The sequence below is a fragment of the Carassius gibelio genome, chromosome B4, assembly GCF_023724105.1.
Source record: "Carassius gibelio isolate Cgi1373 ecotype wild population from Czech Republic chromosome B4, carGib1.2-hapl.c, whole genome shotgun sequence".
NCBI classification, from domain to species: Eukaryota; Metazoa; Chordata; class Actinopteri; order Cypriniformes; family Cyprinidae; genus Carassius; species Carassius gibelio.
The window spans coordinates 16,930,778-16,956,770 of NC_068399.1; the positions used below are offsets into that span (position 1 = coordinate 16,930,778).

Consider the following 25,993-nt stretch of genomic DNA (forward strand, 5'->3'; position numbering starts at 1 on the left):
GAAAAAATAATTAATTCAAATGTTTAGCTTCCCTTAAGGTTGAAATGAATACAACTCATGTGTTTCTGTAAAACAAACAAACAAAACAACCAAACAAACGAACAGAACTGAACAAAAACAAACATTTTAGCTGCTCTTAAGTTTGAACAGAATTTTCTTTTATAATCAAAACAGACAAATAAATACATAACAAATGTATTAGCTCCCCGTACGTTTGAAAGTGATACAACTCATTTGCTTTTATAATCCAAACAAACAAACTAGTAAATTAAACATGTTTTAGCTGTTCGAAAGGTTAAAAGGATTACAAATGATTTGCTTTTGCAATCAAAGTAACAACAGTTAAGGTTTGGGCCGGCTGTTAACCTCCTCTAATTGGATAGAAGACCACAAATGGTTTGCCATAAAGCTCTGGTATTAAATATACAAATGAGTCAAGCCAGGCCTAACAACAACAATCCGAGCGGTATTGTTTTCTTACCCAGAATCAGTAAGCCACGTTACTGAGGTTATCAGGCAGCTTAAGTGATCTGTTTACCTGTGCAGGCACTTTGGGAACTTATTTTGATTGAGTGCCAGTAAATAAAGAAGCTGAATAGGAGCTGTGTTGTGGTTACACTGCCCTTCCCTCATTGGGTTTGGTATTAATGGTCCTTTTGAATAGGGGTTGAAGAGAAGGGGAAGGAAAGCAGCTCTTTGTTTGAAAAGATAAAGCCCTCGCTACTGCTTCAGCAGAAAATGTAAATACTTTGGCAACGCATAGATAAATTCATAAACCAATGGAAAAATTCACACAAACATTTAAAGACAGATAGCGAGGAAGGGATGGATCCAAAACAAGGCTTATTTAAAGGCTGTATAGATTTTTTTATATAACCTTAGAGTTAATCATTCATTTATTATTTACATATTTAACTTAACTTTTTTTTTATTGGTAAGTGTTCAGTTGTTATCTTTCTGTAATTTCAGATGTCAAACAGAAGTGACTCATTGACACACATTTTCTACTTTTTTTAATGCTAAAGATTACAGTATCCTTCAAGCACAGTTTCCCACATTTTATCATCCACAGCAGACAGGAAACAATTCCAAGGTTTGCCACAGATGTTGCAGAACAGTTAGACCCTGTCAACAGTAGAAGAAAAAAAAAGAGGAAAAAAACAGGTATGTGGTGTGTACAAAAATAAGTTTCAAAAGAAAATTTCCCAACAATGAAACTATTTTGCATTACAAATGATGGAAAATATTATTGTCCCCAAACCTTTGACAGGTTTGAATTGTGTGTGTGTGTGTGTGTGTGTGTGTGTGTGTTTTTCATGGATATATTTGGGGTCAGTAAGATTTATTTTATTATATTTAATTTGAAAGAAATTTATAGTTTTATTCAGCAACAGTGCATTGAATTGGTCAAAAGTGACAGTTGAAAAAATAAATGCTGCTTTTTTACACTTTCAATTTATCAAAATAGAAATGTGAAACAAAATGTGTTGTGGTTTTCATAAAAATATTAAACAGTTCAACTTTTTATATGTTCATGAAAAACTGTCGATCATAAAATATATCAAAAAAGAAAATGCAATAATATTTCGCAGTATTACTGTTTTCTTTCAACATCATTAAAAATCTTACAGCCCCCAAACGTCTGAATAGTAATGTAAAGTATTTCGGGGTTTATTGTGCAAGCTGTGACAGCTGTTTTCTTTTGTAGATAATTTATATATTTTTCATTTTAATTTATGGAAGTCTGAATATAATTTTAGTAAAACCGTGTAATTATTATTGTTCCTAATAAAGTTACCACAAAAAGTTGTCCGATTTTTCCTGACATTTACAAGACTTTCATCTTGTGTATGTTGAATGTATAGATGCAACAAACATAACAAACAAATATAACAGCCTGTTTTGCCAGGGGATTCAGAATATAGCTGATGAACTATTATCAGTGAGATTTGATGTTTACACAGTTTGGGGCCATATATTTTCACCCAACACGGCACAATTACATGCATATTGATTATTTGCCAGAACACAGCAGTAATCTCAGTCGAGTGAAGTGCTGAAGTCTCACAAAATCTACCCGGGTTCTTTTATCAGTAAGCCTCTTTACTTTCATTCTCTGCGCACCTGAAAGGGGAACTACAAGAGCCAGTCAGTTGATATTTAAAACGTGTGTCATGAGAAGGTGAAATGAATTAACTGCTGTTTTATGAGCTTACAACAATACATGGCATAAGGACTAAAATGTTTTGATGGTTTGCCTTCAGCTTGACAGATAAACAATAGTTTGTATTCAAGATTTTCATCTTTCAGTATTTCTTTTTGCACGTTTAGTTGAAAATACATCACTAATATGAATACATGTACGAGTTTTCGAAACTACTTTTTCACACTCACGGAATCTGGCTAAAATGAATGAAAAAGCATTGAATTGGTGCCATTTTTTTTTTTTAGATATGGATGAAAGGAACATGAAAATCCATATACACACACAAAAACACTTGTTTTCTGAAGCGTCCGTGAAATCTCTCAGCATTCTGCAGCTTTTCTCTTGCTGTGATTATCAGATTGGTTATTGTTTGGTGCTTCTCAACACATTTTTACAGGACCAATAAACTAAAGTGCCGTTGACAGCTTCTGACAGGAAATGCAAATGTTTTCACAAAGGAGAAGGAATCCTGGATAAACTAGTGGTTAGTCCCTCTCTCTCTTTCTCTCTTTCTCTCTCTCTCCCCACTGTCTATCTTTTTTTTTCATGGATGGAAATATGGAGATTATAGAATAGAGGGACTATGAGTCCTACCTGGTCTTCATTTCCAAAAAGAGAAGTAGAGTATCACCGACTGCTCAATGGTATGTTGACGTGGCACATTTAAATGGACCCATGTATAAAACAGACCACATTGCTTAGTTGGACAGTAAATCAGTAGTCCTTCTACAATATATCTGTCCACATTTAATCACTGAGACATAGAAGATATTTCCAGTTGTACACAGGCGAGCTCTACATAGATGCAGAATTAGGTTTTCCAAGGCCAGAATGGTGAGTTTGTTTGCCTCAAGTTTACTGAAGTTCATTAATTGTTTCAGAAATGTATTATATTATATTATATTATATTATATTATATTATATTATATTATATTATATTATATTATATTATATTATATTATATTATATTATATTATATTATATTCATGGTTTATTTGATTATTTATTCATTAGAAACCACAGGCACATATTTAAAATATTTTCTACATTTATAAGATTTTGATGAGTAACAAGACATATCTAATATACAGTCCTTATTTCAGAAATATGTACAAAATTCAAATTCATGCCTTCATTTTTCATTTTTTTTTCTTGCTTTCTCACAGGGATCTCTTGACAATGACATTAATCAAGATTTTCAGGATGCCATTGATGTAATTCAGCGTCACTCTCAGATCCGACACTGTGACAACGGTACCAGAAATCAATATATTATGCAAGAGTATTAAGTATAAATGCTCATTATCATCATTTTAATAATTAATCTTCTAATGATCTCTTTCAGAAAATAAATACTATGAGAATTTGGGAAGTCAACAGTCCTCTGTGAGACATGCCATCTCATACTATCAGTTCACACCTCATTTCGAGCCTCCAGGACCGGTGTTTGACTGGAATGAATCCTCGGTAGGTTTACAACTCGTTTCATTTCTCACTTGAATTGTTTCAATGGTTATGCTGCAATATTTTGACACATGTTTTGTCTCTCTGTATCTGCAGTCATGGTCTCACATTGGGCCAGATGTGTCTCTGGGGCCACTGTGTTCCGCTGACTCTTCAGCGTTTTACTCGAGTTTACCACAGCGCCACGGAAAAGGTACAACATTATTAGCTTTTTTGTGAGTTTGAAATGTAATAAATCAATATGTGTGAGATAGTACGTGCTTACATTAAAAAGATGTTCTGGATCGCAAAAAGTTAAATCAGTTTTTTTACAGTAGACATTAGATATTACCGTACTCCTAAAACAGACTGTTCAGCTTTTTCACGGTTCACAGTTTTCAACAAAGTTGAGTTCTTCATAATACAGAAGTGCTGAATGCATCGTGTATTCCTCTTCCTCATTAGGCCGTAAGAAGTTACGCTTATATGAATATTTGCACGAGGCTCTTCACGATGACAACATGGGCGACTCCATCCAATGGACGGACCGAGGAAGCGGGATCTTCCACTTCATCTCCAAAAATAAAGAAAAACTGGCCGAATGCTGGGGTCAGCGCAAGGGCAACCGCAAGACCATGACCTACCAGAAAATGGCACGCGCTCTCCGCAACTACAGCCGCACGGGTGAGATTGTCAAAGTGCGTCGCAAGCTCACCTATCAGTTTAACCCAGCTATACTGCAGCGATTGAGTTCACTGTCAGGCTACAGCTCAGGCCCTTCGTCCAGAGACATGGCCCTTCATCAGCAAGGCTCTGCTGAGCACGTCTACTACAGCTCTCCTCTACAGGACTGTCATTACTGGTACGGCCAATGCTCTTACCAGGCCGAGTACGATCTTGCTACTGTGCTGACAATGCACGAGGAGCCCAAAATTGGCGTTTCAGCTCAGTGATTCTCAAAAGAGCCCTTTTCTGTCATGCCATGAATTCTGACATTTCTGTTCTTTACATGGGAGATTCTTGCAAATAAACTTTGACATCGCAAAAATGTACAAAATTACCCACAGTGCTTTAGAAATGAGTGGATGCATGTAAATAGTTAAAAGTTTGTTTGTTTGTTTGTTTTTGAAAGAAATTAAAACTTCTGTCAGTAAGGATGCATTTAATTGATAAAAAAAAAGACAGCAAAGATTTTCATTGTTTTATAAAAGATTTCTATATCAAATACATTTTTTTTATAAATATCACAAAAAAATCTGCATTGACATTGCAGGAATAAATTACAATTGAAAATAAATTAAAACAGAAAAGTTATTTTACATTCTAAATTGAAATAATATTAAAAAAAAAAAATATCTTTTTTTTTTTTTTTTTTTTGGATCAAATAAATGCAACCTTGATGAGCATAAGAGACTTCTTTAAAAAAAATGGACCCCAAGCTTTTGAACCACTGTGTATATGTACAGTGGCCCTAAAAAGTATTTGGACACTCAAAATATGTTAACTATTGTATGAAAAAATATAAAACCAAATAACCCTTCTTTTAAAATGACAGTAGAGCGAGCACTTTTTTAAACAAAACATTCAATCAATAGTTTTTAAATAATAATAAAAAAAAAAGGTTCATAAAATATTTTTTTGTGTTCCTGTGGCTCAAGGTTGTGGGTTCGATTCCCAGGGAAAAATATGTTAGTCTGAATGCACTGTAAGTCGCTTTGGAAAAAAGCGTCTGCTAAATGCGTACATTTATTTAATTTATTTTGATATTTTGTATGCAATTAAATAACGTTATTATTATGTAAGTGTCTTATATCTACTTTTTGGAATCACTCTACTGTTTGTTATAAGTCTGTCTTCATATTTACTTGTTTACATAAGATCATTTGTTTTATCACTCAAATAAAGTTTCCTTGTCTTGAAAAAAATCCCAGTCAATTTGTTTGTTAAACTCTCCAATGTAAAACACATACGCTTGAAGCCGCTGTATAAACTTTTGCGCTGATTTCTTTGCAAATGCACTGGGCCGAGCTTATCTAATTCACAGAGAAAGGATTGTTTGTGAGGGCTTTCTGTGTCATATTACAAACCGATCTCAAATCATCTTCCTCTTTGAAAGATAGCGATCAGACTCTAATGCAGTGCTGCTGTATAATTTTCATACTGGACAATAAACACTGGAGTCATAACAACCGTGCTGTTTTATGACTGAAGTTTTCTCATCTATGTTGCTTTCCCTGGTTTTCTTTTTCAACATTTCAAATTTCTCGATCATTTGAGCACAGATGAATGTGTTTTTTTAATGTGGAGCCTGCGTGTCATTGTTAGGTGGCTGTGGTTGTTATCTGTAAGAGTGAAGAGGATGTGGTTACTGGTTCCATAAAGGTGGATGCTAGAGATGTGTGTTAGACCGAGATCAGGGTGTGGATGTTTGGGCCGACAGAAACTGTGGTTTTGGGTCCAAAAATGGCTGGTTATTTATGCACGTATGGTCGTAGATCATTTGAGAAAGGCCCGTTCTCTCCCACAGCCCCCTTGCTATTGATAAAAAGAGGTCTGCACCTTTTCGACAAGACAGTTTTGTGGAAAACACACTAATAGTAACAAATTCTCCTTTACTTAAAGTATTGGTTTTTCAATAATACAAGGACACCTGAAACAGCAATAACGAGTAAGGATCACACTAACACGAACATGGTAAGAACCGATCCATTTTACTGTTTTGTCTTTAGTGTTTATCATTCAGTGGACAATTCTAAATGTGTCAGTGACATTACAGCAAACTAAACGCTCTTTAGTGGCCGAGTTAAAAAAATAGTTGTTTCTTCTTACCAGAACCGTCAGCAGGAATATCAGACTGATTTGGAGGTGATTCTGGAATTTCTTGAGGAGCATTACAGACAGGAATCTCGAAGAAAAGCCCTATGGAACAGTAAGAAGGACGCTTACTGAACTCTGTTTTCATTTGCGCTTTGTTTTCAACTCATTGCAATGAAAATCAACCCAAAATCAAGCGTGCTTCATTGCATTCTATGTGCACTTGTAGTGTACTTGTTCGAACCTTAAAAGTGTATAAGCACACATATTTTAGTGTGTTGACTAACATACTAAAGCATAAGCAAAGTACCTGATTTCATTTTTACTGCAGTGTGTTATTCGATATTACATTTAGCAACATATCATTTACTAAAATAAAGCAGTTTATATATTTTAAATGTATTGAATTGCAACTTTCGGTCACACTTTATTTTAAGGTCCAATTCTCACTATTAACTAAACATTAACTATGACTTTTGCCTCAATTAACTCCTGATTTGCTGCTTATTAATAGTTTATAAGATAGTTGTTAAGTTTAGGGTATTGGGTAGGATTATGGATGTCATGCATTATATGTACTTTATAAACACTAATAAATAGCCAATATGTTAATAATAGACATGCTAATAAGCAACTAGTTATTAGTGAGAATTGGACCCTATACTAAAGTGTTACCCAACTTTCTTATTACAAATGAGTAATTACAAATGTATCTAAATGCAAGTTAGTACACTTTTAAGAAAACAGATTTCAGAAAGACAATAGAATATATAATTATGAAATTTTATTATAAATTAACATATAAAGATGTACTTAAGTGGGTCAAAAAATCCCTCAAAAGTTTTGGTTAAATGCATTTAAAAATCATTTTAAATGATAATACAGTACAGTTAAATGTAAATGCATCATGCAGTTAAGTCTCTGAATGCTTATTTTTAGCTCACACTTATTCCCTCAAAGTATATTATTAATGATCAGTTCTCTTTTTAAAAGTATGCATACTTTTGTGTATGTCTTTTTCACAAGGCAATAGTGTCCATTGACTTTTACTGCACGGATAAAAAAACACTGTGTATCATCACTAAACTGGTTTTGTACTTCACTGGCAGCAAGTGATCTTTCTGTCATGTCAACCAGTGAAGATGTGGACATATCTAGAGAGAAGTTACCTGCTGGAGAGCATTCTAACATTGTGCTAGAAAAAGAAAAGTCCCAGCTGCAGCCTCCTGCACCTGCAGCTCAGCAGGTAAACCATTCAGTTCAACACTTTGTGTCAATCATGCACCAGTTCTTTTCTATTTTAAAACCAATTTCTTTTGTTAAATCAACAGGTCATGGGATCTCTGGCCAAAGCAAACGGATCAGACTCATATAAAGACAGTGGAATGAATTGCAACAGCAACGCTTTAGATCAGTCAGCAGTCCTTCACAATGCACCTGACGGGCAAGTGTTAAACGCACTAAACGGACCAGAGAGACCTTTAACGCTGAATACAACACCTGAAAAGTGTGCCGAATCATTGCCCAGCATTACACCAGCAGAGAAAGGTCAGTTCTGCTTTTGTGGTTTATTTTGATGCTATCTCGAAGGTGAGGAATAACCTAGAGGAACTGCAGCATGGGAGCGGCCTGTCCTACCCATAACTGCCAAATAGAATCTCAGTTCTCCCTCATTTTCTCTGGTCTTGTGCACCATTGATGTGTTAGAGATGCTTATCTTAATTACGCCTATCGTAATACAAGCCTGTTTTTATGGGAAATCGTTTCCATAGGCCTTTGCGACCCCCTTCACGCACAAACGCACACACTCGAACACTGTTTGACCGCAGTCATCTCTATGATTGCAGGAAAAAAACTACGTCTTTTCCACTTCATGTTCGAGATGCTGGAGGACCCAGGCATGGCCCACTGTGTGTCCTGGGTGCCTGCTTCGGCAGGCGTCTTCCGCTTTTCTGCCAGACACAAGGAGCGCGTGGCTGAGCTATGGGGCCAGAGGAAGGGCAACCGGATGCCCATGACCTACCAGAAAATGTCCCGTGCCCTGCGAAATTACGCCCGCTCGGGGGAGATCATTAAAGTGAAAAAGAAACTGACTTATCAGTTTAGTTTAGCAACCCTCTCTACTTTACAGAGCCAACATGGTGTAAAGAAAGCAGTGTGCGGATCAAAATGAGAACTGAATGATTGTGTGTTACGGTCAATATTTGTTACTCTCATGATATCTTAATTGCCTTGGTAACAGGAGGAGGGTAAAGTTTGTTTCTATTTTTCTTTCTCGATGAAGGTGATAAACTGTGGTGTTTTGTATAGCAGAATCTTACCCTAAATAATTAACTGTTTGCTGTTCTTTGCATAGCATGATGCATTATAAAAACATGTCCTTTATAAATAAATAAAACTAATTCATATATAGTGAATCTATTTCTTTATAATATATAACTGTTTCTTTATCAGTTTTTCAGATGGCATTTGAAAAGAGGCAAAACAAATAAACACAGATTAAATATCTTCTTCCTGCACTGCTCATTTGTTTCCAGTAGGTGGCAAACTTGCTACGCTGCTTTTATGTGGATTTTGTCACTTGCTGGTTTTATTCATTACAGTTGTACACACTCTCTCTCTCTCTCTCTCTCTCTCTCTCTCTCTCCCTTTCTTTAGTTTTTCTGGACAACAACATAAAATGAATGAAACAACTGTTAACAACTTAATGGCACAAAGCTGATGTCAAACATTACAAATTACATTGTGATCTCTTTCTTTTTTGTCTTTAAAGTGCAGATTGATGTTTTAGTATTATGTTCTATTATAGTATTTATCATTATTTGAATTAGATTCTATTTTCAGTTTTTCAGTTTAGTTTTAATACAATTGTATGCTGTTGTAACCTCTTTATTAGTATATTTAGCTTTAACTTATATATATATATATATATATATATATATATATATATATATATATATATATATATATATATATATATATATAAATTACTTTTATTATTTTTTTATTATTATTTGTATGTTTTATTTCAGTAAGTTGCCAATGCAAAAAAAAAAAAGTTGCAAAAAAAAAAAAAAAAAAGAAAGAAAACAGGTTAAGGTTTTTCATATAACATTTATATTTTTCAGATCTATTTCAATTAAAGATAATTATATTTTAAGAGTTAATTTTAGTTTTACTCACAAAACGCATTTGGAAACCCGTGTAATGGATAAAAATGTTTCATTATCATTGAATGATGTATCAAAATCCTAAATTTCAAATTATGCTTTGCTTTTCTCAGAAATTGCTTAGATTTTCTGATCCATTTTTTTCAATTAGCATTTTTTAGTGAATGCATGAAGCCAAACAGTTTGAGCACGATCATTTTACCATTTAAAACCAAACAAACTTCTTTCCGTGAAACGCTTTAATGTGCATGTGCTGTCTTTCTTTACAATAAATGCGAATTGCATTGAGATTTAGTTTTTTTGCATGAATTTTTAAGCATGGGTTAAATGTTTGAATGCTTTTTAGAGACACTGTAAGCAGCGGTTGAGGCCGATCTCATTACTGGCATCATTGTGGATACTGAAGTTGGACCCAGAGCTACTGACAACACTCTACTAAAAGACAGATTGACTCTCTCTGACTGACTGACTGACTGACTGACCGGCCACAGGGAGCTCCTCACACATGGTATTGTGCGATTCATAGATGGTCTTTCTCTCCTTTTATAGTCCCAAAGAGTTTTATTGACAGGGAGGAGCGGAATCTATTTTCTGCAGCGAGTATTCATGCTTTCCATGCTAGATCACTACATCTAAAGCACCGCCTGCTCCATTCTACTGAACGCACTGAATCTTAATAAGATGTTGAAATTCTGAGGGGATATCTGTACTTCTTTGTTTAGGTCCCTGTGTGTGTGTGTGTGTGTGTGTGTGCGCGCATTAGAGAGCTAAATCCCCATGGGCGTCATGAACCTTTAAACACCAGTCTGGTCAAAATGGTTTTGTGTGTACTTTGTGGCAGGCCCACATGAAAGTTCCCCAGCACCCTGCCTTTAGAGCCATACACACGGGGTTATAAATGGGCCCCTCGTTTGGAGGGTCCGATACCTATAAAGCCCAAAAATCATGCTTAAAGGGACAGTTAACCGAAAAAAATGCTCACTTAAGTTGTTTGCAAACCTCTGTTAGTTTCTGCCAAACTGTTGACGGTAGCCACTGACTTCGGTCAACTGTTTAGTTCCGAACTAAATATCATAAAATATAAATATTTTATGTTCAGCAGAAGAAAGAAACAGCTTGAGAGTGAGTATGACACCATTTTCAATTGTGGGTGAATTATCCCTTTAAAATCCACTTAAGTCAGTCAAAATGGTTGGTCATGCAAGAGTAACCTACTTACTATACATCACACACTGCCAACTAAAAAAGCAAATTCCAAATTAATTTAGCTATAATGTGACCACATACTTGAAAAATGAAAAATCCCATTCGAAACAAACGACAAGTGCAGCTCAGCTACAGATTGAATAACTGCTGGCTAATTCCTGACACAAGAACAGCATGAGACTACTGAAGAAGGGTCAGGGACTAATGCATAATATGTGTTACAGGAGCATTAGAACCATCTAATATTACTTAGCATCATTCATATGGCCCTCGGAGAAGCTGACATTTGCAATCTTTGGCATAAGCATATCTTGCATTTCAATTAAAAGTTCACAGACATTGGGTCAACTGGCATGTGTTGCAACCATGAAGTAAATAGATATTTTTATTACACCTTGACATAAATTACACATACATGTTCAGTTTTTTATGTAAAATGTAACAATTTTTCAAGGTAAAATTTATTTTTTATAAATACCATTGATTATTACTCATTATATAAATATCATTAAGTCACATACCATCTTACATTTTACCACTTAAATTAACATGTTGTGCTATAAAAAGGTCAAATTATTTGATATTTTAAGAGACACAGAAAAACTCAGTATGACTTTTTATGTATTTTCTATTAAAAATGTAATGTATTTTATGAAATTAATAGACCTGGGGGGGAGAAATGGCATCATGTAATTGACCTCTGTTAGATTCAAACAAATGGATTTCAAATCTTTCTTTCTTATTTGAGATTTATGATCATAAATTGCATGTAATTGCTCACTAAAACTATTGAAGCTGAAATTGCTGCTACGTCTGCAAGAAGAAGGGCCTGATTTATAATGAGAATTAAAGTGTTAACAGGATAATTAGAGTCTTGACAATGGCAACATTCCCATGTTTCCACCGTCTTTCCATGCTAGTTATGTCAAATGTCAGAGTTCAGGTCTGCAGTCTAATTATAGAGTATAAAAGAATTGCTCAGGCATCTTAACAGAATTTATAGACCTGGCTGTTCAGATAACCGCCCTTGGCCCTCATCCACAATAGATCAAAATTATCTCTGGCACTTGGCTGAAGGGTGAAGTAAATGTTTCCTATTTTTCTCACTAAGTCCTAAATATCACCCGGAGACTTTCTAGAGAAAGGGAGGAGCTTAAACACTGGGAACCCCTGGATGAGAACATCACCTACTAATATCTCTTTCATTCAGCCTATAGTGAATGCCCTTGACATGGGCCTCGCCATGCTTTAGAATAAATCAGACACATTGTCACATCAGCCACGACTGGGAGGAGTCGTATCTTCATTACAAACACCTCACTGACACGAATCAAGACCAAGTATTAAAGAGCAGCTTGCATATGTACATATATTTACACATAGATAAATATGTAGTGTATTATTTAAAACGTGTTATGAAAAAATGTGACCAAAATGTATTATTTTATTTTTTTGTATTATTTTATTTTTTATTATGTATTACTTTTTATAATATATTATACTGTATGTGACCCTGGATCACAAAAGCAGTCATAAATAGCATGGGTATATTTGTAGCAATAGCCAACAATACATTGTATGGGTCAAAATTATTTATTTTTCTTTTATGTAAAAAAACATTAGGATATCGAGTAAAGATCATATTCCAAGAAGATATTTTGTACATTTTCTACCATAAATATATAAAACTTAATTTTTGTTTAGTAATATGACTCATTAAGGAGTAAGGACTTCATTTGGACAACTTTAAAAGTTATTTTCTCAATATTTCGTTTTTTTTATTTTTTTTATCCTCAGATTCCAGATATTAAAACAGTTGTATCTCTGCCAAATATTGTGCTATACGAAAAAATTTAATAAAAATACAAATAATAATAATAATAATAATAATAATTAACTTATTAGAAAGCTTATTAATTACTTTCAGATGGTATCGAATCTATTATAATATAATATAATATAATATAATATAATATAATATAATATAATATAATATAATATAATATAATATAATAATACAAATATATAAATTGTATAAATTTCTATAGATTTTTGTTATTACATTTTATTATTATTATTATTATACATTTTTATTTGTTATATTAAATTATATTTTGATGAATTATAAAAAAAAAAAAAAATTGTTAAATGTTATGCATTCAGCATAAAAATACCCTGCAGAAGTCTTTGTGATATATATTCAAAGCAATGCTATCTTGTCAACAAAAATACCTTCTTTTTTTCTGCAATGCAACATTATCCAAAGCCCCTCTGACTGTCTGACTCCAGCTGGTGAGGAGACAGGGCACAGCGAGCCACATCTAATCCCAGGACTTTAGGAGCGAAGGGGAGGGAGGTGTTAGGGATGTTTTTTGGGCTCTATTATCAAACACAGAAAGGAGTGGCTAAGATGAGCGCTATATAAACCCCATTTATTCATCACCCCTAGATCTGTTACTTTCTCCTTCACGTTCCTGCATTGCCCTCATCCTCACTGACTTCCAAACTCTCTGGTGAAGCTTTCCTCATTCGGTTACTCCATCATAACACCCCTTGGCTAAAGGACAACCCTTGCCACACACAGACTCACCTCTGAACCCCTTCAACTGGTGCCTGGTCCACCGGATAACGGCTCAAGATGCCTGAGCCCACAAAAAAAGGTGAGAACCAATCCTGTCCATCATCACGCCACAGATTACATAGTCTGATGGGGAATCTGTTGATCAAGAAACAAAAGGAAATGTTTTGCGATGGCAAATTTGACCAAATCAAGATATACAACAACATTATCAGTGACATCACCCCAGCATTACTAACAAACCTGCTGATAACAAATGAGCAGCTCCGTTTTGCTGGTTTGTTTCACCTTTTTCATTCTAATCAAAGTTTGAATCATTTTTTTTTTACTGAATAGGCTTGAACTAACTTCACCTTGCAGAGTTTTCTCAACTGCATATAGAAAACATACACAGTATACAATCCTGCATTATGGAAAGAAGGCAAAAAAGTCGGAAAGTCGTGCATTTTGAGTTGCATGTGATGAAATTGACAGTTTATATATCATAAATCATAACATATGTTAGGCTAAGGTGTTGGTAGAAGTAGAAACAGGAGAAGAAGTTTGCATCATCCCTACTGTCATGAGAAGGACAAAATGACTCAAGCAGACATAAAAAGCTCAGGGATGATCAGGAGCCCCTTTGGAATTCACAATGTGCTGGATGATGAGGTGATCCAGGCAACTTTATAAAAAGCAGCTATTGTCATGCCTGTTGCTATGATGGATGGTGCATAGTCAAGGTGATTAGGAGTGCAGAGTCAGCTGATATATACAGGATTCTGGGTATGGAGTGGTGCTGACTTACCTGGCGCTGGGTTTGGAGTCATGGAGCCCATCTTTATTGTGGTGCCAGAGGCATTTCTGATGGATGATGCAATGCTGATGGCCCGGTGGGGATGCTACGCCTTCAGATGGACAAATATTTCAGGGTTGATGATATAGAGAACAGCTTCCACTGCCTAATGGATGGATGGAGAAGTATGAGGATGCGGTATTGTGTGTGCTCTTTGACTTGCATTGCATCGTTATTATTAGAATTAAATGGAAAAGACTGGCTTCGGGTTATTGGATAGTATATGAAAGCAGAGCTCTCGTGTGCATGAGCGCAACAGCTCTGAGATTTCATCATCCGTGACAAGCACCAGTGACATTTACGTTTTATTTTTGGTCAGGCTATGGCTTTCATCTGAGGATGACTCATATTTTAATATCTGCCTCTAAACATATCCAGACTGGAAAGGATCCGTCCACTTCTGGACAATGGGGATTATGATGCAGAATGTGGTGGGATTTGGGAGATTGATGTTATGGAAGCTATTTTGATGATACTCATAAACATGGTCATAAACAAACAGGTGGTGCGATCCGTTTCAGATGCACCCAACAGCCGTTGTAAATGCCATCCGGTTGATTGTGATGATTTCTGTGGGTTGAAAAATGAATGAAAAGATGCATATGGTGACTGAAACCATCTGTCTATCAAGCATCCTTAAAGGGTTAGTTCACCAAAAAAAAAAATAATTATAATTCTGTCATCATTTACTCTCACATTGTTGCAAACCTGTTTGAGTTTTGAAGATTGATGGTTTCAAATCAGTTTTGTTACTCACTGATTTCAATTGTATGGACAATAAAAAAATAAATAAAAAAATGTATGTTACAGCATTTACATTTTTGGGTGAAATACACCTTTAACAGAACATAAATTTACCTGAAAACAAAACTGGATACGACATTAAGATTTTTTTTCAATATTTGACATTGTTTTAAGCATAAATCTAATGAAATTGACTAAGAAAAGATTACCAGTTTGCCAATGTGGTATAATATCAAACATAATCTCTTACGGTTTTGCTTCTCAAGCAAATTGACCTTGTTTTAATGTTTTAAACAAGACAAAAATTGCGATTAAGAAAATGATTTGGCAATGCAACTGCACTTTTTTTTTTTAAGTAACAAACAATTGGTTACTGAAAGATGAAAGCAAAGTTTGAGATGATAAGCAAAACTGTAATATTTAATTACGATGGATTCCATATACAGTATAATGCCTTCCAAAAATAACCTCAAGAGAGAGTAGACTTTGTGACCATGTCTGTTTAAAAAAGAAAAAAAAAAAGAAAAAGATTGTTCTCACAAATTTGGGGGAACAGCTGATGGGGGGCGGTTGGGGTTGCCGTGGAGCATTGACTCCAGGCTTTAAAAGGCTGGATGAGGGATGAACAGGGCTGGACCCTCGGGAACTGGATTCCAGACCCCTGGAATAGTTCAGAATGAGCAGACTTTTAATCCCCATCTCCCCATCTCTCTCTCTCTCTCTCTCTCTCTCTTACGCCTATCTTTCATCCAGTGACTTTATGTCTCTATCATGCTGGGAATCCTGAGCCCTTGTTTGTTTGAACTTTGATCTCTGCGATAAATTATATCAAAGGATGGAGGTTATGACCTAAATGCACATAGGCCAGCATCACAAATAGCATCCCACAGGAAAACAACAATGGAAGGGAACAAACTTTTGATGCATTAAGTCAGCGAAAGTTGATCTCTGGAGCCATATCAGGATAATTAGCTGGCCTTTGACTACCGACTTACAGATAAAGTCAAAGGTGAAAGAATCCCTGTGTCAAACCCACCCTACGTTACAAGGGGTGGCCAAAATTAACTTTTCACCATGCAGCTAATGGTGTGTGAATGGAGCAAATTTAGCTCCATTCACACACCATTATAAATAAATATATTTTCAGTCGTGAATTATGCACTGCTTTATACAAAAATCGAGTTGGAGTATGCTTTAAGTATCTAAAATGAAAACTCTTCAGGTTTGTATTTATATATGTAGACATAGTTTCATTGTTATTATAGTGGTTTTAATATAAGAAATATTTCACTTATGGGTTGCCATGATAGCTGGGTGAAAAGAACATTTTACGTATCCTACAAAACATTTTTCCTCTGTTATTTTATATTTTGTAGAAGGTCTGTGCGTCATTCGTTTTAATGCACGTCAGTTACTTTAACTATCACGTATTATGATGCGGTTCATTATACAGTTAGCAGCCAGCTGGCAACTTTTACTTGTGTGAGTGCTCATCTTGGACCCTGCATATTTCACTCTCACTTTTTCTCAGTCAAAGTGTCGTTCCTTCATGTCAGATCACTCATAAGTCAACACCAAGAGAAATAAAACATTCAAGCCATCATCTGCTCTCTGATGCCTGTTGTTCTCAGTGCCAGCAAAGTTTGCACGACTTCCATGTACAATAATACTTTTCAGTTTTACTTTTCTAGTCTGTGTTGGTCGTGCCAATAAAAATTTAGCTGCAGTGCATTCGCTTGAAAGACAAAAAGCATGTAACTGAAAATGTTCTTTAATAAATGATGAATAGATGAATTCTATATGAAGCTGGAGGGCCGGCTAGTAGCGACCGTTGGTGTGTGGGGGGTCAACATGAGCCTGTCTGTCCTCACGGCAGCAGTAGGGACAGCTGAACATACCTGCATACTGTTGTGCTGCGCTGCGAGTGTAAAACAATACCTTTCAAAATTGTGGTTATTGCTGGATGAGCCGGGGGGATCTCGAAACGGGCAGAACGCCACACCAGCCAGCTCAAGCGTGAAATAAATGGCTCTTTAATGGGTGGAAGGACCCACGTCATTGCCAAATCTGAGCAGAGAGGTCCAAAGACATGATCTGTGGGGTGGCATCATACACAAGACAAAAAGAGAGAGAGAGATAAAATAAGATTAGGTTTCTAAAAAGATTAATTAACAGGTAAACACATCCTGATTTTAAATTATTATTATTATTATTATTATACATTATTTTTTCACAGCATACACAAGATAGAAAAAAGAGAGATAAAAGGTAAGGGGTCTAATTCAGAGAGCTAATTCAGGCCAAAAAGATTAATGATTAATTGATTGATTAATATTAATAATTATCATTTGTTACATTAATGTTGTGTTTTTCTAACGACATTGACACGAAAAAAAATAAAATAAAAGTCCAATTCCATCCAGATTGAACATTTTTACAATTATTATTTTTCTTTTGACATGCACAAGATAAAGAAATAAAAAAAGAGGGCTCAAATAATTAGGTAAAATTATTATTAATTAAAAATTTTAAATAAAATAAGGTGTCTCAAAAGACGAATTAATATACAAAAACATCTTGATTTATTATTATTATTTTTGATAGATAAATTCAAGTTATTCCATGTTTGATGTATTATCATTATAAATCATCCTGCATTTCGGCAAGACTTTTCAAGAAAAATTAGTCAACATAAGACTGGATAAAGCTTCAGAGCAGAAGCTATAGTGAGTGACAATGAAGTGTAGAAAACACCCAGTGAAGGAGAGTTGGACTGACAGAGACAGCAAACATTACGAGGGAGCTGAAAGCTGAGAGATGTCAAAAATATCAAGAGGCTAAACAAGGAGAAGCGCACAGGTGTTCGCATTGGCCCTCCTGCGCTCCTGACAGCAGGGGGCAGGAATGAAACGGTCCTTTTGTGCCATGATCAGGGCTGGCATCCTCACAGAATTCACAGCAGCCCGTGCCAAGGCAACAGGAGGAGGACGCTGAGACTAAGCAGCTGACATTTACATCATGTATAGAGCAGAGGAAGGTTTGTTGCTCAGAGGTTGCTTTGTAAGAGACCTAATGGAGTTCTCAGTAATGGTCCAACTTCATCATGGTCTCATATGTTTCTCCTAAACCTCCCTAGAAGCTATAAAGATAGAAATGAATCCGGTATACAGAGTTTTGAGTTGATACTGATATATCTGACTTTAAGTGCAGATTCCCACAGTTTGAGACATAGTTGAGATCTCTTTTGAAACTCTAAAGGAAACACGTGTGAGATTACAGGACACACATTGCCGTTCATAAAAAAAAAATAAAACACTTCTGAATGGTGTTTATCTGAGAAGCAGGATGCTCCAAATACTCCAAATCACACGACCTCATGCTTTCTGTTTATAGGTGTACATTTATCATCAGGGCTTTCTAAGTAAAATCAAAGATGAGATAAGTTAATTCAAAGCTTTGTCCCGGTCACGTGTCCATGCTATGGTAATCTATAAATACAACAGCTGGTTTATTTCAGAACTGTCATACTTAGGAATGTATGCAGCCATTGATCTTGTCAGGCTTTTGTTTAACTCCTCTAATCACATTAGGGACTGTAGGAGCACTTTCATCTGGAACGCTGTGTCAACATGTGCCTCTTTAACCTCTTGAACTCTGGCCACGCCCTAGGACCCACCGGTGGGTCCGCGGGGAGGTCATCATACTATTTTTAAAAAATCTATAAACTGTGAAGCACAAAACTAGTCATATATGGTATTTTTTGAAAGCGTAGAACCTCTGCTTTCTTGCAAGTCCCATGGTATTTGCATTAATTTTACATAAAAGAAAATAATAAGGTATAAATTCGTTCTTCCACAACCACCCCCCCTTGAGAAAATCAGATGAATAATGTTCATATTTCATATTTATAGCACACAAACTCACCAAACATGGACAAGTCACACATCAAATGAAAGCTCTCACTCTCAGGAATGTCACTGTGTACTTTATTTCACCGATCTTATACATTACAGTGACATAACAAATAATAATTTTCAAAAGAATCACGAAAACTGAAATTACTTATGTGAACAAGCAAACGTATGCGTCATATTTCTGCGCTGATAACTACATCTGTGCTCACATACTAGCCTAAAATCCTATATCAGCTTTTACATTAGGTTGTTTTCTTCAAAATGAGAGCATTCTCGTGTGTCTGTGAGCATGCATGGCTAAACGGCACTATAATATGTCTCAGATGCGCAGATCAAAACATGCAATGCAGCGTAAAACATGACCAGTATTTGTATTGACTCTCTTTGATTCCTTTCGACTTGCAATGACGTCATCACGCAGTGCGTCCTATGTCATGAAAGCTGACAGCCTCCCCTCTCCATAGACACATCGATCAAGCTTCTAGACCATTCAGAGCCCGAGTTGTTGCTTTCCAAAGTTGAGGAGGTGGGACTAAAGAAAACGCCGCAAACGGGCGCAGATGATTATTGATGAGTTGATCGGAAGTTGGTTTGTGATTTTGGATAGCGTTTTAGCGAATTATTGCGTGCTTTTATTACTGTTAGAGTTATATGTCTCTGAAAAATTACTTCAAGAAAGTTTTTTGTTGGTGTGGAGGCGGCTTTGGAGGAGTTTGATCGGATGTCCGACACTGAAACTTGCAGCGAGGCTAGCTAGCTTTGACTCGGTCAGAGAAGCTGCTTACAAACTGGGAGAAGACCCTGATTTTGAGTAAGTATACGTTGTTTGTATCAAGCATTTGTAAGTTGCATGCTAATATTATTATTGCATTAATTTATTCATCGATTGCATTCATAAGTATATTGCCTTGTGCAGTTTATGTCTTTCTTGTATACGCGAATTGCATTCATCGGTTGCCTTCGTTAGTTGCATGCTAATTTGTTTTTGCATGAATTTATTTATCAATATTATATATACGTGTACTGCCTTGTGCATTTTTATATCTTATGCATATGTGAATTGCATTCATGTGTTCGTTACATATTTGAATTACACACACGCAACGAACACATGAATGCAATTCACATATACATAAGATATGCAAGGGTTGTTCTCATTTATTTATACATACTCATGGATTTGTGTATGTGTAATCAAATTATTTTCCTCTTTCTGTTACTTGCATATCTGGATTATTTTTGTGTATGTCATTTTAGCATGTATTTTGGGATTGCAGTGTAAATTTATACATTTTTGTTTTGTTTTGCAGTTGTAGCATCCAGTGGTGAAGAATGGGAGCCAGCAAGTCAGGATACTTATCTTGTGTGTGTGTGTGTGTGTGTGTGTGTGTGTAAAATAAAATGCAAGAACAGAACTTTGCCTTATTTTGCTTATTATATGACATGAGTTTTTTGAGGAAACTTGGAGACATAAGACATTCTGTCTCTTCAGGTAAAGCTACAGAGCTTGGAGAATCCAACGCCTCCTTTTGGTTAAATCTAAATAACTTTTGCTTAGAAGATGTTATCAACAAAATTATTTTTTTATCTTTTTACTGTCACCTAGTGGAATCAAAAGAAACTTTCTGCAGGGAAATAGACCTAACAGGTCCTAAATAACAGACTCCTAAATAAAAACTTACTTTAAAAAAATAATACAAATCTGACTTTGTTTCCGTGTTTATCACAATATAGTAAAAATACAAAAGACAAAATATGCAATATCTTGTGCTTGTGTTAAACTTCCGAGAGTTTTCTGTAAAATAAGATCATTTTTATAAATTTATTCCAAAGTATGTGGTTAGGGCTGTCTTTTAAGTTCAGCTATGCTGGTTTCAGTAATCAAAAATGGTGACTGTACACTTGGAGAGTCTAACGCCTCCTTTCGATTAAAGCTAAATAACTTTTGCTTAGAAGATGTTATCAAAAAAATTCTTTTTTCTCCTGTTTAATGCCACCTTGTAGAATCAAAAGAGATTTTCTGAAGTGACATAGACCAAACAAGTCCTAAATTACAGACTCTTAAATAAAAACTTAATTAAAAAAATTATAAAAATCTGACTTTTTGTTAGTGTTTATCACAGTAATGTAAACATATAAAGTACAAAATATGCAATATTTTACCCATGTTTTAAAATTCAGAGAGTTTTCTGTAAAATGAAACCATTTTTATGAATTTATTCCAAAGTATGTGGTTAGGGCTGTCTTTTAAGTTCAGGTATGCTTGCTGGTTTCAGTAATCAAAAATGGTGACTGTAAAAGTACACTTGGAGAGTCTAACGCCTCCTTTCTATTAAAGCTAAATAACTTTTGCTTAGAAGATGTTATCAAAAAAATTCTTTTTTCTCCTGTTTAATGCCACCTAGTGGAATCAAAAGAGATTGTCTAAAGCGACATAGACCAAACAAGTCCTAAATTACAGACTCTTAAATAAAAACTTAATAAAAAATAATAATAAAAATATGACTTTTTGTCAGTGTTTATCACAGTATTGTAAACATATAAAATACAAAATATGCAATATTTTACCCATGTTTTAAAATTCAGAGAGTTTTCTGTCAAATGAGACCATTTGTATCAATTTATTCCAAAGTATGCGAGTAGGGCTCTCTTTTAAATTCTGGTATGCCTAATTCTGTAAAAAATTCTAAATATGCTGCAGAGCTGAAGAGGTTAATTGGTTTGCTATATGTCTAGACGTTTGCACCGCAACTAACACAATACTGCTCACTGACATCCAGTTTAAAAATTAAAAGGACGCTTTAAAAACAGACAAAGCAGCACTCATCGTGCTTTATACAAATTGGCCTAAAAAGGATATCCAGAGTAAAATGGTATTATAATAAATAATTGGCATTTATTATAAAGAAAGACAGCACAAGGAACTTTGTTACTTTGGGTTGGGGTAGGGGGGTGTTCACAGTAATATTTTAGACAATTTTAAAGCCTCCTTACCTAAAATATAGGAAACTTCATGTAGCTGTTTCTCTTTTTTCCCTGACAGATGATGGCCAACCTGAAGGTGAGTGGTGAATTTCTTCAAATAAACTTGTCTCATCCTGGATCAGTTTTTATGAGTGAATGGACAATGATAATTGAGAGTAACTGGTTGCAGGGTTGGGGGGGGGGGGGGTTATTAAACGTGGTCTGACAAAAAATAAACAGTAGGCATATTTCTTTTTTTACAGTCAGTCAGTTACTAAAGCCTTTTGCTATAATGACCAGATTAAAAGCATATAGTGAACATGTGGCATTATATCAGATTCTGCTTTGAATAATAAAGCATTCATAATTACATCATATACTGAAACAACAAATAGCTGCAAGCCATTCAATAATATGTATACTTACAGGCTAAATTTTCATTTATTTTCATTCTCATATAGGCCACAATAACTTTTTTCTTTAAATGGGGGCACCTGAGTTTCTATCTATCTATTTCATATCCAAAATATTAATATAAAGAGTAATCAAATCATAAGTCTAAGGGTTTTGAGTCATAAGATGGCGCCAATTAGCTGTTCTAGCTTTCTTTTGAAACGACTTCAAACGGTATGAAAAAAGAAGCTAATGTTGCAATGGTTAACGCTGATCATCGTAATTCCAAAACCTAAATAAAGTAGCGATGTACGAAGCACAGTTTAAACAGATACAGACGAACCAAGCAGTTTTCTGTTATTCGATGAAGTAAACCCCTGTAAACATCCTGAACCCGTTGTGAAATCTGCATGGAGAAATCTTTCGCCCTCTATCGAAATTCCAGATCACGGATAGCCTTTTGAAATAACCGGATTTTAACATGCGAAAATTCACTTAAAGGTAAGTAGCCTAAACGTGACCGCGTCTTTATTCTTAACGTTTAATTAACAGGCCTACTAAAGTCATCAAGGGGCATTCAAGATTCGAAGTAGTTTGAGTGTCAAAAACGGGCAAATTTGCAGTTAAAGTAGCTATGTTAATCAAAATTAAAGTAGGCCATAAGACAAAAAATAACTGTGAATTTGCCACAAGAAAGACCTAATAAACTGACCTGACACACATAGGGTTCTGTGAGTGTATAAGTGTGTCTGGAAGTACTGAAGCTGGCATGTTTTGTAAGACATAATTTCTGCTCTGAGCAAAGAAGTACGGTATAAACATTCAGTAAAGCTGATAAGCGCACATCACCGGTGTGCAAACATGGTGAACACAAATGTGGCACAAACATGAAGTAGGCTATTCACCCTATGAGTATCACTGTCATTTCATATATCAGCCAGATGGTCTGAATCCCTGTATTCTATCCAGCTGATCATGGGTTGTTGATTCAGATGACATTTAGGCTAAGGCCCTTCTTACCAGTGCACTGGTAATATACACTTCTCATTTGAGGTTCTAGAATGATTTTTTTTGGCTTCGGAGCCATTATTTGTAGAGCTTCTGGCTTGTACAAATATGGTTTCCTCTCACATGGATAGCGTTTGGACATAGTCGGTATGGTGTACAGCCAGTGATAGAAAGAAACCATATATAAATAAATGATATACAGTATACAATAAATGTTGAATGATGTCCATTTCACGCTTCAGAGATCATTTCATTTTCTTTCAAATGTTTTGGGGAGTTCTCCATTTTCTTTTGTCCTGACAGTGGACATCTTTTATGAAAGACAAGCAGAAGTTTATTTTGCTTGTGTTTTATGAACGAGGCCCACCGTGTGTGTGTGTGTGACAACATTTATATATATATATATCTGTATAAACATGTATATAAGTGTCTGTGAGTGAGTATATTGTATTGTCTCCTGTCCTTCAGCATATAGCCTATGTTATGTGCGTCAGTATGTGTTGTTGATGCTTCATGCTTTGAAAGAGGCACTTGCATTCCTAGCTATGTCTGTCACATACTCAGAGATTGTTGCCCCTGACTCTGGTGATGCCCCATCTGAGAATTCGGTTGTGTTGACCCCGAAAGGTAGGTGTTCAACCATGTGTTTCCCCTCCCTGGGTTTCTCTCGCTTCCCAGTTTCACCCACGGCACTCTTACCTCACGTGTGTGAGAGTGTTTGTGTTTGTTCCACTGTGATTTCCACCAAATTATCACTCTGTGATCACAACAGTTCAGGTAAATCAGCTCACGAACTACAAGTGTACAAGCTACAGTAAACACACACACAAGCACATGCCTTTTGTATGGGCTTATAAGGGTTCACACTGAGATACACAAATGAATGGCCCACACCTTAACCCACACCCGCGTCAGTACTAATAGCTATTCTGGTTCATGGATGGCAGGATTTTGTTGTGCAAATGCACATCAGTATATGAAGAAGTTTGATGTGAAGGTATAGTATATGAAAAGAAGCAAAGGACACCCACAGAAAGACACCTGTGCAGGAATCAGTCATTTACTGTGCTTTCAGAATCAAGTGGACTGCAGTAGAAATGTAGAATTCACACCGACTGTGGTTCTTATGTACAAATACATCGATATTTAGAAGGGTAAATGTAGAATATTTAAACTAAAATTATATATTTTTATTTTAAAGTATACATTTAATATAAAGCATATATGTAAATAAATATATTCTAAACGTAGCACATCTATATACCTCTGTGTAAGAGAAAACATAATTTAAAATATTGACTGTATAGTTTTCCTGTGTAAACATACTGTATGGACATTTATAATATTTAAATTTACAGTATTTCTATATTGTATATTTTTTATTATTAAAATATGTATAAAGTATTTAAATAATTAAATTATAACACATTTTCTGCAGGAGAATAAATCATTCTCATAATTGACTATAGTAAAAAAATGTTAAATGTGTAAAAATAAGTTATTATATCAATATTTTAATACCAATACTGATTGTATTAACATACATTTTTTAATATACACTATATGCAAACCATATTTAATTTATGCAGAGAATAATTCATTTTTATTATTTACAAGTTATTGAGTACAAATATGCTGATTAATAAATATATAATATATTAATATTAATATATTATATTATATTTAAAAATATACTTTAAACATCTTTAGACATTTTGTACATGAGAAGAACTAATAGAATTTAAAATGATTGTTAAATCTCCACAAGTAGATGCGTGCAGAGCCTGTTGTACTTTGCTTCTTTTGGATTTACAGTTTCATAGATGTACAGTGACGAGATCAGTTTTGGTCACTTAACCATATTCAAATTGACTTTAAAAATGGCAGTCAATTAAATAACTATTTGTATGAAACCACACATTTAAATATAAGAAATGCTCGTATTTGACCAGTTTAGTCACTTTACGTCTATGTGAGTGTGTGTGTGTGTGTTTGTGTGTGTGCATGTGCAAGCATTTGAGTTGAAGGTGGCTTCCTGAAGTCTTGCTGCTCTAGCCTGGCTGTGTTTGCTGTACAGAGGCTAAAGTGGCAGCCAAAGACACAGATGCCATAGTGACTGTCACAGAACCAGAGGCAGCTGCTGAGACCCCTCAGCCACAGCCTGTAGTAATTGTGGTGACTGAACTAGAGCCAGTAGAGGGTGAGGTCACAGACCCACAGCCATTAGTGACAGAGCCTGTAGAGAACGGGCACAGTGAACCTGAGCCAACACAGGCTAAGAAGCATGTCAAGGTAACGGAGGTAAAAGAAGAGGAGCCTGGCACCTCAAAAGTTCCTGGTGAGTATTGCAAAGAGCAAAACCCTTAATAACAACTTGTCAGTGTTGGGAAGCTACTTAGAAAAAAATGAAAGCCACATTTCAGCATTTTTTTTTTTTTTTTGACAGTGGACTACTGCTCACTATTGGCACACATACACACACACACACACACACACACAATTAATATAAATGCACACACACACATACACACACACACACAAATAACATAAATGCACAGTTTGCATTCAGCCAATATTTAACATCTAAAATCAGGGAGGTTATTGAGATGAGTGATGAATGTATTATGACATATACATTTTTTTTTTTCAATATTAGCCTTTTAAATCTTCATTCTTGTGTAAAACATATTTATAAAAATTACACAGAAACAACAGTGA

The 25,993-nt window shown here is 35.3% G+C and overlaps 3 protein-coding genes and 1 long non-coding RNA gene across 4 annotated transcripts in view; all 4 read left to right on the forward strand.

The window, feature by feature from the left end:
* Positions 1-2,807: 2,807 nt before the first annotated feature.
* spic (Spi-C transcription factor (Spi-1/PU.1 related)) lies at positions 2,808-5,844 on the forward strand. Its single transcript, XM_052554791.1, has 5 exons — positions 2,808-3,040; positions 3,373-3,460; positions 3,552-3,673; positions 3,767-3,863; positions 4,115-5,844. The coding sequence occupies exons 1-5, from the start codon at positions 3,038-3,040 to the stop codon at positions 4,600-4,602; spliced, it is 798 nt and encodes a 265-aa protein (XP_052410751.1). The 5' UTR covers positions 2,808-3,037; the 3' UTR covers positions 4,603-5,844.
* A 232-nt stretch (positions 5,845-6,076) lies between these two features.
* Positions 6,077-9,018, forward strand: spi2 (Spi-2 proto-oncogene). The gene is made up of 5 exons (XM_052554793.1): positions 6,077-6,343; positions 6,482-6,578; positions 7,573-7,709; positions 7,795-8,011; positions 8,311-9,018. Exons 1-5 carry the CDS (start codon positions 6,341-6,343, stop codon positions 8,634-8,636), a joined length of 780 nt encoding a protein of 259 aa, XP_052410753.1. The 5' UTR covers positions 6,077-6,340; the 3' UTR covers positions 8,637-9,018.
* A 4,258-nt stretch (positions 9,019-13,276) lies between these two features.
* Positions 13,277-25,993, forward strand: part of mybpc1 (myosin binding protein C1) — a 41,638-nt gene continuing 28,921 nt past the window's right edge. Inside the window, exons 1-4 of the mRNA XM_052554882.1 lie at positions 13,277-13,499; positions 21,954-21,971; positions 23,840-23,902; positions 25,353-25,613. Coding sequence (XP_052410842.1) covers positions 13,478-13,499; positions 21,954-21,971; positions 23,840-23,902; positions 25,353-25,613 — 364 coding nt within the window. The 5' untranslated portion in view covers positions 13,277-13,477. The remainder of the gene's footprint in view (positions 13,500-21,953; positions 21,972-23,839; positions 23,903-25,352; positions 25,614-25,993) is intronic.
* LOC127956713 (uncharacterized) lies at positions 19,508-20,325 on the forward strand. Its single transcript, XR_008153619.1, has 2 exons — positions 19,508-19,721; positions 20,221-20,325. It is a non-coding gene; the product is annotated as an uncharacterized LOC127956713 (long non-coding RNA).

Bases quoted from the DNA above. Each gene is read 5' to 3' on its own strand.
- spic (XM_052554791.1), top strand. The intron at 3,674-3,766 runs GTAGGTTTACAA...CTGTATCTGCAG, and splicing joins TTGACTGGAATGAATCCTCG to TCATGGTCTCACATTGGGCC. The intron at 3,864-4,114 runs GTACAACATTAT...CTTCCTCATTAG, and splicing joins ACCACAGCGCCACGGAAAAG to GCCGTAAGAAGTTACGCTTA.
- spi2 (XM_052554793.1), top strand. The intron at 7,710-7,794 runs GTAAACCATTCA...TTAAATCAACAG, and splicing joins CTGCACCTGCAGCTCAGCAG to GTCATGGGATCTCTGGCCAA. The intron at 8,012-8,310 runs GTCAGTTCTGCT...CTATGATTGCAG, and splicing joins CATTACACCAGCAGAGAAAG to GAAAAAAACTACGTCTTTTC.